This window comes from Bidens hawaiensis, unplaced genomic scaffold (genome assembly GCF_021521415.1).
Source record: "Bidens hawaiensis isolate Kalapana, Puna unplaced genomic scaffold, B.hawaiensis_p1.1 tig00025799_1, whole genome shotgun sequence".
NCBI classification, from domain to species: Eukaryota; Viridiplantae; Streptophyta; class Magnoliopsida; order Asterales; family Asteraceae; genus Bidens; species Bidens hawaiensis.
The window spans coordinates 232,209-249,627 of record NW_027494140.1 but is presented as its reverse complement, the minus strand read 5'-3'; the positions used below and the strand labels follow the sequence as shown (position 1 = coordinate 249,627).

The following is a 17,419-nucleotide window of genomic DNA, read 5'->3' as shown; positions in this document are numbered from 1 at the left end:
TTCTAGGTTTCCAGTGTTGTAAAAACCTTGTAAGAAATCATCTGGATCTGTTGTACCATCGTACTTGCCTAAACCACTTGGCATCTAGGTTTTGTGTTGAATGGGAGCCCTCGCAATGCGCTCAGTGAATTTTGAATGTTTTACCAAGATGGCTGGCCAATATGGTGTGGTTACGTCCACTTGCTCTTTCGCTTGTGGGTTGTATGGTGTGTATAGATCCATATCAGCTTTGGCTCCAGGTGCTATGTTCATGTGTGCGCGAAGCTGTGAACCTCTTGCATGAGTATCTCGCGTCTTCCTCATGTTGTGCACCTCTTCCTCATCACTAATATCAGCGTGTTCGGTGTGAACAGAATGACCGTCTTCCGGCGCGCGCGCCTTTTTTGTTGTTCCCTGAATGGTTTGTTTATCAAATGCGAGCCTTTGTGTTAAGTCGGCTAACTTTTTGTGTTTTACCAGTTCATTGTATTTGTCCATTAAACGCCGTTGTTCGTTTATGAGCCATTCTTTAGGGTCATTGGTTTCAACTTCCGGACCCATTGGTCCTTTTTGTTTTGTACCAGTCAGATTTTGGAACGTGAGATCGTCTGGGGGAGTTTCAGCCTGGCTATGAGGTGTTGTGTTGAAGGGATGGTTACTGGTGGTGCGCGCAGTGTCACGCGGCGCCCTCAGAACCTGATGTCCCTCATTAACATCCTCAAGCTCATTATCCTCCAGAACTTGATCATTGTTTCGAACACCGGAAACCATGGTGAAGATTTTCAGAGAGAAAACTGATGAAATAGTGGTTTTGTTGCCGTTGTAACAGGTGATGGCGCCAATGAAGAAACGTGTATCGACTTACTTGTATTCGATCTACGTTCCTCGGGTATGAGTGTGCTGTATCACCGATGGTTTTCCGAGATACGAGTTCTTCCGCCTACAAAACGAACAGCACCGTGAACTTACCCCTCAGAAAGGGACAGAGGGGTCCTCTTTGGGGTAACCCTCCGGTGTGAGAATAAGATATTGCAGGAGAAGATAAGAATGTGAAAATGAGTAAAGGATTCAGAATATATTTCTTGCTTGACCCCAACTATGGAGGTGGTGTGGTATTTATAGTATTAGGGTTTCCAATGATTGGGCTCAGACCCAATTAGGGCCTTTTTGGCCTCCTCCTATTGCTTCGCGCCACGTGTACTTAGGACACCTGGTGCTATTTCATTGATTATTCTCTGACCAAGGTATTTTACCTGACCCATGTGCCATCACGTGGTGGCACATGGGTTTTGCTGAGTTGTCCACCCTTCATTGGCAGCTGTTAACATCAGCACATTCTTTATTCCTTAAAAGATACCTTCTCAGATTAGAATCCGTTTGGTAATTTCGATGCAATTATTTCACCTCAAATGGATGCATGCGGATATGTTTTGATTATACACAGGAAATTATTGTTGGTTTATTATTGAAGTCAAGAGAGGATACACAGGAAATTTAGTTATTTCACCAGTTCCAATCCTGCCGTGTTTCTAAATTCAATTAAATTGCAAGATTCTTGATTTTTGGAACTACAAATAGGGGTGGCAACCTTGACCCAAATCATTCCAAATGGGTCAATTTGGGTTGTTTTAAAATTCAAATGGGTTGAATTGGGTCATAGGTTTTAATTAAATGGGTCAAAATGGGTCACTTGAAATTCCACATTCTTATTTTTGGGTCAAAATGGGTTGACAAATTTAACTACATGGATCGATGTGGGTTAGTGTATTAAGGAAAAGTGACATGTTTGGGTTAAAATGGGTTTTAGATTGGAACGATATCGGTTTAGGTTTCGGCTCGGATCAGCTTTCGTGCCGACACGAGTTTTAGCATTGGACGGGTTGGGTTTCGGTTTCTTTCGAGTTTTCGCACTAGACGGGTCGATTAAGATTTTTGATTCATTTTCGTCGACATTTCGGTTTCGGTTAATTTGTCGGGGTTTTTTTTTTTTTTGATGAACGAGGTTAACGGTGAAAATATTTTGGTCTTTTTACTTTTTTCGTTATTTGTTTATATTTTGAGTTATGATTTTTTATTTGTTTTTTTTGAATTTTTTTTGAGGGATTTTGATCTTAATAAAAATCATCAAAAAATATTCAAAAAAATTAATAAAAAAATCATAACTCAAAAAATAAAACAAAAATAAAAAATGTAAAAAAACTAAAACGTTTCGTCCGTTGTCCTCGTTCAAAAAAAAATCGACAAATTAACCGAAACTGAAATGTCGACAACAACGAAACAAAAACATGCTGAAACAAGCTGTTAAGTGATGAAAGGAACTGAAAAATCGCTAAAGCAAGCTGTTAAGTGCTGAAACAAGCTGAAAAATCGCTAAAACGAGCTATTTGATGCTAAAACGAACTGAAAAATCGCTTAAACGAGCTGTTACGTGCTGAAACGAACTGAAAAATCGCATAAACGAGCTGTTACGTGCTGAAACGAACTGAAAAATCGCATAAACGAGCTGTTACGCGATGAAACGAACTGAAAAATCGCTTAAACGAGCTGTTACGCGATGAAACGAACTGAAAAATCGCTTAAACGAGCTGTTACGCGATGAAACGAACTGAAAAATCGCTAAAACGAGCTGTTACGCGCTGAAACGAACTGAAAAATCGCTTAACTGAAAAATCGCTTAAACGAGCTGTTAAGCGCTGAAACGAACTGAAAAATCGCTTAAACGAGCTGTTACGCGCTGAAACGAACTGAAAAATCGCTTAAACGAGCTGTTACGCGCGGAAACGAACTGAAAAATCGCTTAAACGAGCTGTTACACGCTGAAACGAACTTTAAAATCGCTTAGACGAGCTGTTACGCGCTGAAACGAACTGGAAAATCCCTTAAACGAGCTGTTACGCGATGAAACGAACTGAAAAATCGCTTAAACCAGCTGTTACGTGATGAAACGAACTGAAAAATCGCTTAAACGAGCTGTTACGCGCTGAAACGAACTGAAAAATCGATTAAACGAGCTGTTACGCGCTGAAACGAACTGAAAAATCGCTTAAGCGAGCTGTTACGCGCTGAAACGAACTGAAAAATCGCTTAAGCGAGCTGTTACGCGCTGAAACGAACTGAAAAATCGCTTAAGCGAGCTGTTATGTGCTGAAACGAACTGAAAAATCGCTTAAACGAGCTGTTACGCGCTGAAACGAACTGAAAAATCGCTTAAACGCGTTTTGACCCAAACCCGTTTTGACCCGTTCCAACCTTGACCCGTTATAACCCGAACCTGTTGACCCTAACCCGTTCAGACCCGAACCAAAACAACCCTTTTTTTAAGTGACCCGTTTTGACCCTAACCCGTTCCGACCCATGACCCGTTTTGACCCAACCCAACCCAACCCATTTGCCACCTCTAACTACAAATTTGTTCACTTGTAATGGTTATGACTAGTTTTTGTCAGCATTTCAGACGCTTTACTGGTTTTTCAAGACACTCATTTTAGTCTTAAGCTTTTGAATTTTCCAGTAGACGGAGGGAGTGTATTTTAAGGGCCAGATAGTGTTTTAGGTTTGTAATTTTTGTTTTACAAGTGGTTTCTGATTGGCATGAAGAAAGTAATTCGCTTAGTTATAACGTATATTATAATAATGATTGTATTGAAGGTGAAGTTGATGTGTAGGGTTTGTTCATCGCAGGGTATTTTCCTACTTGTTTTGTAGATCAAATGGATATGCCCAACATCACCTGCTCTACCAGTAACCTTATTTGGCGGCTTTCCAACAACTGCCTGTATGTTTAAATGCTTTGTAACATTGATTTATTTATATTGTATCCTATCATGACATTGTTTTTTCAACTGAAATTTTCTAGGGTTTGATGTAAGTGACCTGTCTGAAGATGCACATCAAGATGTACAAGGTATGGATGCTTCAGCAGCACATGTTTTGAGTCTGCTATCTACCGAGCCTCCTAACAGTAAGCATCAAACTTAAAATCAAACAGTTTATGAACTTAATGCGGTTTTGATGTGGTTTTTATTTCATATACCTTTTGACTTTTGCAGTCAAACTTGGCGTTGGAGGGTTTAGTATGGGGGCAGCAACTGCTCTATACTCTGCAAGTTGTTTTATCAATGGGAAGTTTGAGAACGGAAACGCATATTCTACTCATTTGGATGCAGTTGTTGGCCTAAGTGGCTGGCTTCCATGTGCAAAGTAAGATTATGTTTTCCTATGCACATATTTCAGTTTTATAAAAGAATATATTTTTGTATAACCGTCTCGTTTGACTTTTTATAGAGACCTGAGTAAGAAGGTCAATGGGGAGGAAGCTGCAAACCGTGCTTCATCTTTGCCTGTGTTGCTGTGTCATGGAAAAGGTAAACACTTTTTATATTTTCTGACAACTGACCAAAACTTGGTTGTAAATGTTTTATAGGGCCTAAAACTTTGTTAAAGGAAAACAATCAACATTATTTCTTTTATAAACCAATCATGGTACTGTGTGAAAACATTAACATTAACTTAAGAAATTTACGATTATATCTAGCTTTTGGTTGGCCAATTTTGGGTTTCCAAAAGCTGCAATGGCTGGAAATAATATTCATGTATTTTATTAAAGCAGTTCAAGATCCACTTAGTTTGTTGTCATATCGTGTGTTGCAGGTCTTTTTATTTATTTTTGTTGAGTTTTATGAAATTCAACGTTTTTTTTGTTAAATAAAACTGAGATAACATAAATTATCTCAGTTCAAATTTTCTTTGTTTTCATGCTTAGGAAGAAATAACTAAGCATGAATGATAAGATGCTATATTGAAAAGCGTTAGGAGATATAGAGGTTAATACACATCAATAGTTGAAGATCTTTCTAGTTTCTACAGGGAAGTCTCCCTCCTGTTCTAGGTTCTAATTAGGTTTAAAGGTTAAATGTGTAAAGTCAACAAGAATGTTGAAAGATGCTAAGTTAGATTAGTGAGGGTTATCTCATGTCAGCTGGTATCCTTAGTTAACAAACTTCAATTTGCATGCAACTCTGAGGAACCACCTTGTAGATTTTAGTTGTGTTTGCAAATAATGGTTGACAAATTAGATTTTTCTTACAAGACTTCGAAAGTTAATGATTAGGAAGCCACTCTTCCATGCACTCAAATACCTCAACAAGAATCCAAATTGAGTCACTCTCAACATTAGTTTGTACACATCTTACATCCTTTCTTATTACTTTTACTGTTATCTGTATGATGTCAGCTGATGATGTGGTACGCTTTCGTTACGGGGAGAAATCAGCCCGGACGCTATCTTCAACTGGCTTCAAAAACCTAACATTCAAAGCCTATGACACGTATGCATTCTTCCTTTCTTTAATATAGAAGTTTCTTTTAACGATCTTGAAAATTAAAAATAAACTTGGTGTTTATGTAGGCTTGGCCATTACACGATCCCAGAAGAGATGGACGAGGTTTGTTCGTGGCTAACTTCAAAACTAGAGCTGGAAGGTAACTCGTAACTTCAAGCATTAGTTATGTTTTAGTTTTTAAGTCTTTATGGCACAGAACCTTAAGACTGACTCATTGTACCATTGTTATCTTTATTACTTGCATTTCTGGTCTGGATTCATGATTTAAGCTTCGTCTTCGTTGGGCATTGGTCAGGGCTACTATTTATAACTGAATATTATAATCATAACACATATATGTTTTGTGCTTTTTTCCTTATAAAAATGTTGCCTTTTTTAAGCGTCTTGCACTTAAGACCAAGGCTCATCATTGCGTCTAGCACCTTCGACTACCTAGATTTTCAGTAGACTCGGGTGATTATTAATGACCTGTCGGGTTTGTATCGGTGTTGTTTCTAAAAGTTGTTTTTAGCTAGTATGAGTTGAGATGACACCCGAGCATTTGTAACAAATCAATGATCAAATATGTTCTTTTTCTTTATATTTAAAAGAATTGAAAGTAAATGTGATTGAGATTTTCAAGTTGGTCTTTTATCTGTCAAACCTTAACAGGTGTTTGGTTCTAGTCACATTGTTAAAAATCTGTCGGCATATGTGAAATGATCAACTTTACGCTTCTCATCTACAAACAAACAAAATTTCAAAAAAATAAAAATGAAAAATGGCTCCCAACTTCATCTTTTCTTTATCAATCAACGCCAAATCATCAATTTTGTGCCCCTCATTTACTACAAACAAAATTTCAAAAGATCGATCCAGTAAAATTCCATCAATAGCAAAGCTACATGTAGGGTCTTGGAAGGGTGAGATGTAGGCACATCGTACCCCTATCTAATGGGATAAAGAGGTGGCTTCCAGAGATACCCTCAACTTTACAAAAGTTGTGTATGAGATAATATAAGAGAAAATCAAAATTCAACAGTAATATAATTAATAATAGCACGTAGTAAAAATAATAATACTAATACATAAATAGATAAAAATATATAATATATGAAAAGAAAATAACATAATAGTGTGACCAAAAATAGGTAAAGAGAAACCCATAAGGTATTCATTTCTTCATAAAAATTCTTAACTTTAATTCTACGTTTCTAAGAATTCTTATCTTTAACCATGTCCTCAGAGAGGTTTAGGTCTAGCAAATCCTGTCTGATCATCTCATCCCAAGTCAGTTTAGGTCGGCCTCTACCCCTCCCCCGCATGGTAATGTTTTCTACGTATCTAACAGGATTCGTCGTCTGTCTTCTCTTCACATGTCCAAACCATCTCAATCTCCACTCTCTTATCTTTTCGGATATGTTAGTTACCCCTGATCTTTCCCGAAACACATCGTTTCTTATTCGGTCTAACCTTGTGTGCCCACACACCAGCGTAGCATTCTCATCTCTGCTACATCCATCTTCCGTACTTGTGCCTTCTTGATGGCCCAACAATCTGTTCCATATAACATTGAAGGTCTAATCGCGACCCTATAAAATTTTCCTTCTAGTTTAGTTAGGAATCTTTTGTCGCACAATATACATGTGGCTGCTCTTCCTTTACACCATCCTACTTGAAATCGATGAGCCACATCATTATCAAATTCCCCATCGCTCTGAATAAATGATCCTAGATATTTGAACTTCGTTACCTGCGTAACCATTTGCCCTTCAATGGTGATATGGACGTACTCATCGTCTTTTACCCCACTAAAATCACAGTGGAGGTACTCTGTCTTAGAGCGACTAATCCTTAAACCTTTTGTCTCTAAGGTTGTCCGCCACTCCTCTAGCCTCATGTTTAGATCTTTCTTTCTCTCATCAACTAGCACAATATCGTCTGCGAACATCATGCACCGCTGGAGTGTCTCCTGAATCGACTTTGACAACTCATTCAAGACTATTGCAAAAAGAAACGAACTCAACGCTGACCCTGGTGAAGGCCTACCTCCACGGGAAAGAAATCAGTATCCCCCACGGGCGCACGGACACTTGTTGCACTCCTGGTTATAAACCGGTTTTGACTTTTGTTGACCAAACCGAATCGGTTTCAGCCCAAACCGGTTTTAAGTTTAAAACAGTTTGTGCACCTCTAGTTTGGGTTGCCACTAGTCCTACATGGCTGCCATGTCCCTCGCATGAGACCCCCCAGAACACCGCCCCGCCCCCCTTTAGGTGACCTAAGTAACCGTCCTCATTCGTGTCATTCACCTATGTTTTTCTATGTTTTTTCATGTTTTCGGCTAGAATGGTGAGTCTTTTAAAATTGTATTAAAATAAAAAAATAGAAAATGGAGAACGAGTAAATGGAGTATACCCTTAGGCTGAAAGGTGATGTTGAATGATGGAAGGAGAGAGGAGGGGGAGGGTAGTAACGTGGACATGATGAGTGAAAAGAACCGTGTTAGAGGGGTGTATACCGCTTAGCCTATCTTGTAAATTACACACTACATAAATTACACAGTAGTTCAGCATAAACCACTCTTTGACAAAGATTGAAATGCCTTTACCATATGGACTAATCCCAGAATGGCAAATCAAATTAAACACCAATAAAATAAAACGAATATATAAAAGAAGCCAAATCAAAACAAAAAGGTTAAAGAATTATATAAAGAAATCCAGCATAATGATTTCTAGAAAAGAATATTATAGCAAGATTATTAAAATCCAGCTAACAATCAGCTGTCAGAAGAATACAATATGAAGAAAAAACATGATGCAGAATATGTTGGTAAATTATCACCTGGACCCTCCTTCAATCACACTTTTCCATCTCATTTCCATTGGACCACCACATTTTTTCCTTATTTTAATTTTAATATATACAACCATCATCTCTGACCCATGCAACCAATTATTCCACAAAATGAACATAAGGATATGCACTGATGATGGATGATATGGCAATGGCAAGTGGAAGGAAACTTTGTATGCAGAGTATCCATATTGCCATCAAAATGACCATAATGCCCCTGACCATACTTTGACTCACAAAAAAACCAAGACACATAGTAGTATCTGTCAAATGTCTAGAAACCATCAAACATGCACCTATTGCCAGATCATAACAGTTATTACCATATAGTTTTGAGGTTCCAAGCACATACATAGGACAGATACAAAAAATTGACCATATTACCCCTAATAACAGAACTAATGACAACATTAAGCTTAATTTTAGAAACAAGACATGCTTAAATACCATTCTTGCTAGAAAAGAACCATTGATTAAACACAATTCTAAGCAATCAAGGGCCCTTTTTCTTTCATAAAATTATAACAAGATGAACAAGTGACAGATGAAAGTAATCGATATAACGCGATGATCAATGACGTATAAACAAATCATATAAGTTTAAAGTAAATTACATTTTCATATCGCTCTCTTTTCTTGTAAAAGTATGCAAGCTTCATGTTCGACAAGACATGCTTCAAATAAATAAACCCAAAGATCCATCCTTTTCAACTGAAATTAAGTTTTTACCTGAAACCAACATCAAATCTTGAAATAAAACCTATTTACAAACTAAAAATGATTACAATACAAATCACACAGGAATAATTCTTACAATGAGATCAGGATTCATCATTTGGCAGCAAATCAGGAGGACCCGAACCCCCATCTGAGGACTCGTTATCATCATCTCTGGGCTCAGACTCAGGCTCGGGCTCGTCATTATGAGTCTCGCCCCAGAGCCGTGTACTGGGCCTTCTTCTAATGGTGACATGAGCACGGGCCCGGGATGCTCCGGACCAGCTACTGCTTCTTGAACTGGTTCTTGGTCTGAAAACCCTAACTAAAAAGAAAACGGTCATCCAACCGCCTTCATCAAACGACAAGGCACTAGCGTTATTATTATTATTATTAGTATTAGTATTAGTAGTAGTAGTAGTAGTATTGTTATCTTCACCCCTTTCATCTCCCATTGAAGATTGAAGACTACTTAACAGATCCCCAATATCCCTCTGTCTTTCTAATCGCCTCCAGTCTCGCTGGCGGTCCGGGTCAGCTTCAGACGGTCTGACCAGCGGGTGCTCCAACCGAGCATGTTTTCTTAGATCCGCATACGTACCCGAAAAGTTACACGTCTCACTAGCACAGCTTCTAGATTTGGAGTTCATAAACACACGTGCAGCTTCCACGACAACCCACCCATTCACCTCACCGCGACATAACGGGCAGACCAGTTTTAACGCGGGCGTGGACCCACCTTCCAGTACCCCCGAAGCTGCAGTCTGCAGTAGCTCTTGTGCTTCCATCATCTGTTGTGTTTCAGAAGACGCTTTCTGAAACTGGTCAAAACAGTTCGAGTGGCGGTAGCTCGTGTCACACATGAACGGTCGACAACCCTTTTCGTGCGACGAACATAACAACAATATAGCATTGTGAGGATGCTCCATACACACGGGGCACCGGGCTTCTTCCCATTCTTTAATACTCTCGGTTTCTAACGGGTTTTTAGTTAACGTTCGCCTCGAGTGATTACTGTTGCAGGTGTATGGTGAAGCCCAAGATCTATCAATCGATACAGATCGGTCTCTTCGATCTTTTGGCATCTTTAAACACAGTCAATATCTACATAATAATATTCAATAAACACCAATTTGCAAGTAAAAAATCAAGATAATATGAAAATTTCATCATCCAATTAAAGAGCATAAAGATCTACAAAAACCCCCAAATTAAAAATCCCTAAAAGTTACAAACTTTATAAACTATAAATACCCAAAATTAAAAACACATGAAGTAGAAATGAAAACCCTAGAAACCAAAGAAAAAACACTATCACATCATACAAACTTAAGCACAAACAATTAAACAAAACCGACACGTATGATGACGAATCGGGTATCGTAGAGCAAGAAATGAAAGGTTTTGATGAGAAATATACCAATAAATTAAGTGGGTTTGGTGATCTGGATGATCCGAGAAGGTAGAAATGGAGCTGATAATGTGGAAAGAATAGTTGTGGAGAAGAAGAAGAAGAAGAAGAAGAAGAAGAAAGCTTGTTTGGGTAAAAAGGTGGCTTTATATATACGCTCAAGGAGACTCCGGTTATTGAGATTAAACCGGTTTGTGTTTCTTCATTGGGCGGCGCCGGTTTTGTTTGTATTATATGAATTATGAAATGAAATGAAATGAAATGAAATCAATTTCATTTTTCCTTAATATAAATATATGACCCTTCTTGAGCTTGTGGCTTTTCAACAAAACCATTGGTTGTTGAGCATCTAATCCAAATTTTTTTGAACCATCAACGAATAAACGAATGAAATTTCAGTTGCTCAGGTTAATCTAATAGTAAAAGGCGAACTCATCTGCTCGTGACCACAGATAATACTGGATAGCTCAACACACCATTACCTGTTTCAAGAAAAATCCTATACCCGGAGGCCTACTGCGGTAAAACTCAGTTGAAATCAAATTCGAACTAGAGACTTTACAAGCTAAAATCTTCACTTTCCTTCTCATGCCAATTGAGCTAAATCCTATTGGCTAGCATCTAATCCAATAAGAGGTAAAATTATAAACATAGTTTGTTGAACTATTAAAAAGGATTGAATTATGTTACATGTAAGAAAGTTATTAATTTGAAATATATATGATTTGGTACTTTGGTTTATGGTTTGAGGGTTTTCTTGTAATCGATTGTGTAAATTAAACCAACTGTTTTAACATTATTATTATTATTATTTCTTTTTCATTTTAGTGTGTATTTTATATTAATGAATGATTCTTATATTTTTAAATTTAATACAAATTATTCTTTGTTTACAAAACAAAATCGTCAAACTATCATAATTCATAATCGATCGGTTTGGTCAACCCAATTAGTTTGAATTGTCTTTTTTCAAAGTAGCGAATAGTTCCTTCTCTTCTGTGGACCTGACTATCACCGCTGAAGTAACTAACCTCGTCACGGCGATACGTTGGATCTCTCTGACTTCTGGAATCATGACTATGGTCGTATTCAATTATGTGGGAAGATTCCCACGCTATTGGGCGATCTCTGTCACGGCCTCTCATTCCAATATCTTCCTCATAAAATCTCTCAGTTCGAAGACTATCACGCATCTGGCTCCTCCGTACTGTTGGAGGGGATGGAAATCTCATAGGGACTTCATCGTAAACTAAAGTTCGAGCACGAATTCGCTTTTCACAAATCATGCTTTTGTATTCAGCCAGAGCGTTCTCTTGTTGCAGGCGCAACCATTCTTTTGGAGACTGAACTCATTCAGATATGAGGTTACGAGGATGAGATCTTGCCGGAGCGGAATTATCATATCCGTCTTCCAGATCTGGCTCCGCACAGACCCGACAAGTTTCTATCGTCACGTCTCCCAATCACCTGGAGTTGGACCTCCAGGTGCCACGACACTGGTAGAACGCCTGACTGCCGTTGGAGTTTCCGTTGTCCCTTGAAGAGATTGACTCATATCGTTCGGAACAACAAAAACTTTCACGATTCTAGCATAAGAACGGATGGCGCCAATGAAGAAGCACGGATCTAATCCCTAAAGAGTTAGATCAATGAGTCCACGGGATTTGGATCTAACAATTACCAAACTAACGGTACAAGCTCAATCTCCCAAGTCCAATGACAGAAACCTGCAAAACAACCACCGTGAGCTCGTTACGGGAAGGACAAGAGGGGGGTCTTCTCGTAACCACCATCCGGTGTGAGAATAAGCGTCCTGAAGAGAGAAAAGTACTTGAAGAGTCATAATACTTCTGTAACTGTCTCGCGGGTCATAATATTTCTGTAACTGTCTCATGTAGTTGTGCTCACGGATAAGTGCTAATTCCCGTCTCTCCTCAAAGAGGTCTAAGTTCAACTGCAACTCTTCTTCATTGTTATCAATGGACAACATTCTTGCGGATGGTATCCCATATCAGCAGGAATCATGGCCTCAGTGCCATATGTTAAACTGAACGGTATTTCTGAATTGATTGTCTTCTTTTGGGTACGGAAAGCCCAGAGCACATGAGGCAATTCATCCACCCATCCTGTTCGTTTGGTACCCAGTCTTGATTTGATTTTTGTCCTTGATGGTTCTATTGGCCCTCTCTACTTGACCATTCGCTTGTGGATGAGCCACCGCCGTAAATACTTGGCTAATTTGAAGTTCTTTTAACCACGCCTGCAGCCCACCGTCCGTAAACTGAGTTCCATTATCACTAATCAGTTCTTGCGGGAGGCCGAAACGGCAAATAATGAACCACCATAGGAATTTCTTGATGCTGGATGCAGTAATGGAGGCTACTGGCTTAGCCTCCACCCATTTAGTGAAACAATCGATTGTCACGATCAAGAACTTGACGCGTCACGGGGCTTCCGGGAATGGACCCATGATATCAATGACCCATTTTTGAAACGTCCATGCGGACGTTACCGACACTAATTCGTTTTTTGGTCTTAGGGTATTGGGAGCATTTTCTGAGTTCTTTTACTGCGTCCATATGCATTCCCGGCCAATAATACCCCGCATTCATGAGTTTGGCCACTACCATCCTTGGACCCGCATGAAGACCACAAATGCCTTCATGGATTTCTCTTATCATATAACTTGCATCCTCGGCATCCACACATCTCAGGAATGGACCAAGGAATGACCGGCGGTACAGAATTCCGTCTTGTACTTGATAATTCAAGGCTTTATGTCTGATTTTTCCAGCCGCTGCTTTTTCTTCCGGAAGTATTCCAGATGTTAAGTAAGCCAGGATCGGTGTCATCCAGGATTCTACTCATGTTTGTATGACCATTACTTGATGTTGCGGGACTGAGGGTTGTTCTAGGAATTCGACGCGGATGTCTTTTGCGAAATGTTCAAAATTCGTTGAAGCCAATTTACTCAGAGCATCTGCGGACTTGTTCTCACTTCTCTTGATGTGAATGACTTTACAAGATAAGAATTGGAGAATAAGATCTTTTGCTTGTGAAAGATACGAAGCCATCACCTCATTTTTTGTTTCATATGTTTCATTGATCTGTCCCGCTATCAACATCTAGTCTACCCATGCTTCCAAATGCTTTACACCGAGTTTTTTAGCGATCTGCAAGCCTGCTAGAAACACTTCATATTCTGCCTCATTATCGGTGCTTCTATATTCCAATTTGATGGCATAAGTGAACTCGTGCCCCTTAGGATTGACCAATCTAAGACCTGCGCCTGACCCTTCACCGCTTGAAACTCCATCCGTAAACAATTACCAGACTTGGTCTCGTTCAGGAGGTATTGGAGTTTGTTGTTCAATCAAGCATTCTTGTTATTCTTGAAACTCCATCCGTAAACAATTACTACCTGACCTTTGATTGTGGGTCGGGGTTTGTACTCAATTGAATGTTCTCCTAGTTTGATAGCCCATTTGGCTAATCGTCCGGACAACTCTTGCTTGCTCAGTACGCTTTATAATTTGTATCCAGTCAGTACGTTGATTGGATGCCCTTGGAAGTACCTGCGGAGGCGCCTGGCCGCATAAACCAATGCCAACACTAATTTTTCAAGCATTGAATATCTGGTTTCCACGTCCGTCAGTGTTCTGCTTACATAGTAGATCGGCGTGTGGAGATTCTTTCTGTCTGTCAACAGTACATCCCCAATGGTGATGTCAGATGCTGACAGATATAAAGTCAACGGTTCTCTCGCTTGCGGCGCGGTTAGAGTAGGCAAATCCATCAAACACTTCTTAACTTCCAAAAAAGCTTGTTTTGCTTCCGTGGTCCATTTAAAATGTGCTTTCTTTAAATATTTTCTCAACGTTGACACAAAAGGGAAAGATTTAGCCGCATGATTGGCTAAAAATCTATTCAAAGCCACCAGTCTACCATTCAATGTTTGCACTTCTTTGAGGGAAGAAGGTGAAGGCATACGGGCAACTGCTTGGACCTTATCTGGGTTATCCTTGAAACCCGCACCTGTGACGATCACACCCAAAAACTTTCCTTCTTCCATTCCGAAAGAACACTTGCTAGGATTAAGTTTCATGTTGATATTTCTCAGGTTACCGAATGTTTCTTCTATAACCCGCAACATCTGATCTTCCTCTGTAATTTTTATCACCAAATCGTCCATGTATACCTCTAGGTTGTGCCCGATTTGTTCTTTAAAAGGCTTCATCCATCAAACGCTGATAAGTGTCACCCACGTTTTTAACCCAAAAGACATCATTTTGTAGCAGAATGTGCACTGATCAGTGCGGAATGCGGTTTTATCCTCATCGCCTGCTGCCATGCGGATCTGATGGTAACCTTTATAACCGTCAAGGAAGCATTTGAATTTGAAAGGAGCCACCACGTCAACTTTCAAGTCAATCTTTGGCAACGGATAACAATCTTTCGGGCAAGCCTTTTTGAGGTCCTTGAAATCAATGCACATCTGCCATATTTCATTGCTCTTGAGAACAATGACCGGATTTTCCACCCACGTTTGATATTGAATTTCTCGAATGATCCCAACGTTCAATAGATCTTGAACCTGCTCATTCATAGCCTTTGTTTGCTCAGGACCCATCTTACGTTTTTTTTAGACAACTGGTGTGAATGTCGGGTTTACCCGCAGCTTGTGTTCCGCAATCCTTCTTGGAACACCTGTCATGTCCGCTAGTTTCCAAGCAAAGATGTCCATGTTTCTTGTTAATAAGTGTTTCAAGAACGTCCTTACTATCTCAGAGATAGCAGGTCCAATTGTGATTGTGTGATTTGAAAATTTCTTGTTCAACACCCACTTTTCTGGTTAAGTTCTTTCCGCTTGTTTTGGTACTTTTTTTGGTTTTAAACTTTCTGTCGTGAAACAATGTCTGTTTATGCGGATGATTGCTACTCTGGTGCGTCTGGTTGCTTCGAATCTTCCGAAGGAGGTCGAAGCCTTCACCAGATTGATCCTATAGCTGACTTGTTCATCCGCGAACTTTGAAATTCCACTTTCGGTACTTGTTTAGGACTGTCAGACCCCAAAGTCTTTTCGGTCCTCCCGAACAGTTTCGCGGTGGACATTATCTCATCCCATGCTTTAGGCATTCCATCTTTGCCGGTTAAGCAACAGATCAAGGCATTACTCCACACATTCTTGCGGAAGGCTCCTCTCAACGTATCCTCGCTGATTCCTCCGATGTTTAAACTTTCATCATTAAACCGGGAAATGAAGTCTTCGATAAACTCATTGTCCCGCCTAACAACGTCTAAAATTTCAAAAGGATCTCGAGTGTGCTTCTTTTGCTGACTAAAACGTTGGGAGAACTTAGCTACCAGATTGTCCCAACTTTTAATCTGTCCATCGGGTAATGTTTCGAACCATTCCTGTCACACCATGACCAAAGGCGGCGGAATGTGCCGGGGTGCAACGTGATTAGACAAATACATAAGACACTATTTAAAGTGACAATATTTATTCAACTCATTTTATTTCAACGAATCAATAAACAACACATCTCGTCCACACAAACAAGTTGAATACAAGTAGCCATTATATTATTCATTTTACTAATATCCTAATAGTCTTGGTAACGTTTTCGTCAAGTCCTCGAGTCAACAAAAGGCAAACCTGTAACATTTCATAAAATAAAGTTTGTTAACACAAAGGTTGGTGAGCAATTCATAAGTTTGAGCATATAAGTATATAGTAAGAAAAGCCACAAAACTTGTATACGAAACGATAAATAAAAGCAACAATATGGATAATATGAGATCGCTAACACATTAGCGACATCTGCCATAAGAGAATACCAGATGGTTCAGGATTTTTATATGAGGTCGTTAATAAGAATACATTAACGGCACCGTCTATAAATAGATTCGGATTTCATGAGGTCGTTAATAAGAATACATTAACGACATCGTGCTATAAGAGAATACCAGATAGTTCACGGATTTATGAATCAACCTTCCAAAAGCGGTAAACATATAAGCATATAAGCATGTAAGCATAGAACACCAAATCGAGCAATTATTTAAGTAAAGTATACAATCACGTTTGTGGGTTTAAGATTCAAGTAAATAAAGCATTTAGTTTGATAAGTATGAAATGTCACCCTAAAACGAAAGATGAAAAAAGGGGTATGCAAGTACTCACCTCGATTGACGAATTGAGAACTAATAAGTGATCGACATATAAAAAAAGCTTGTGAACGAAACGAACGAATCCGACTTGAAAGCTAAAGAAAACGAATAAATAAAATATATTAATGAACTTGAACTTAAGTTGAAATTACATTTGAAACATTGAACGAGAAGATTCGATTGTAAATCGGGTTACCGGTTAATTTGTTAACGATTAGGGACTCATACTTAATTGATAATTTAAAATATAATAATATTATTTTATTGGGCTTTTAAATAACTAACCCAATATTAAATAGAAACAAGACAGGTTTAAATCAAGAGTTCGGTTTTATAAAAATGAATTGATAATAAAGTTTATAATAATATTATTAACGTCAAAGATAGAAATGATAATAATGATTTTAAAATATGTTATATATATATAAGATAATGTTGATGATATATAAATATACCACCACTCGAGGATTGTTGTTAAAACTAATAATAGTAATAATAATAACAAATATAATAATAATTACTTTTGTTGTTGATTACATTATTAATAGATTTGAATTTTACTAATTATTATTGTTATTATATATGCCATATTAATGATAATAACTTACTTATAACATTTTAATAATAATAGTATTACTGATAAAAATATAACTCGAGTAACGATGACGTTAAATGGTAATTAGGCCCGACATGGGTTTCGGTTTGATAAAACAAGTAGATAATATTTGTATCCAAAAGTAATAATATTCATAGAGATTAATAATAATAATAATATTAATTTGTTTTATTACTAGTTAATGATAACATTGTTAAGTAGTATTGACAATAATGATACCATACTAAATTTTGATTCGGTTTCTAAACAAGTTCACAAAATGAATATAATAATATTATTGCTAGTAATTAATGATAAAAAAAATATGATTTGATGAGTAATAATAATATGATATTTAATAAT

The 17,419-nt window shown here is 38.3% G+C and overlaps 3 protein-coding genes across 4 annotated transcripts; 1 reads left to right on the top strand and 2 right to left on the bottom strand.

The window, feature by feature from the left end:
• The first annotated feature begins 3,690 nt into the window (after nt 1-3,690).
• LOC143572306 (acyl-protein thioesterase 1-like) lies at nt 3,691-5,589 on the top strand. The gene is made up of 6 exons (XM_077057498.1): nt 3,691-3,754; nt 3,836-3,940; nt 4,029-4,179; nt 4,264-4,343; nt 5,213-5,306; nt 5,387-5,589. Exons 2-6 carry the CDS (start codon nt 3,886-3,888, stop codon nt 5,469-5,471), a joined length of 465 nt encoding a protein of 154 aa, XP_076913613.1. The 5' UTR covers nt 3,691-3,754; nt 3,836-3,885; the 3' UTR covers nt 5,472-5,589.
• Nucleotides 5,590-8,646: 3,057 nt separating this feature from the next.
• LOC143572313 (uncharacterized) lies at nt 8,647-10,431 on the bottom strand. Of its 2 annotated transcripts, none has more exons than XM_077057505.1 (3): nt 10,297-10,431; nt 8,974-9,980; nt 8,647-8,906 (listed from the first exon to the last, which is right to left on the bottom strand). In XM_077057505.1, the coding sequence occupies exon 2, from the start codon at nt 9,959-9,961 to the stop codon at nt 8,981-8,983; it is 981 nt and encodes a 326-aa protein (XP_076913620.1). In that variant the 5' UTR covers nt 9,962-9,980; nt 10,297-10,431; the 3' UTR covers nt 8,647-8,906; nt 8,974-8,980. The 2 variants fall into 2 exon arrangements, with proteins under 2 accessions (XP_076913620.1, XP_076913618.1); XM_077057503.1 differs by having other exon boundaries at nt 8,647-8,888.
• A 2,330-nt stretch (nt 10,432-12,761) lies between these two features.
• LOC143572309 (uncharacterized) lies at nt 12,762-13,139 on the bottom strand. Its single transcript, XM_077057501.1, has one exon. The coding sequence runs from the start codon at nt 13,137-13,139 to the stop codon at nt 12,762-12,764; it is 378 nt and encodes a 125-aa protein (XP_076913616.1).
• Between the last annotated feature and the right edge of the window lie 4,280 nt (nt 13,140-17,419).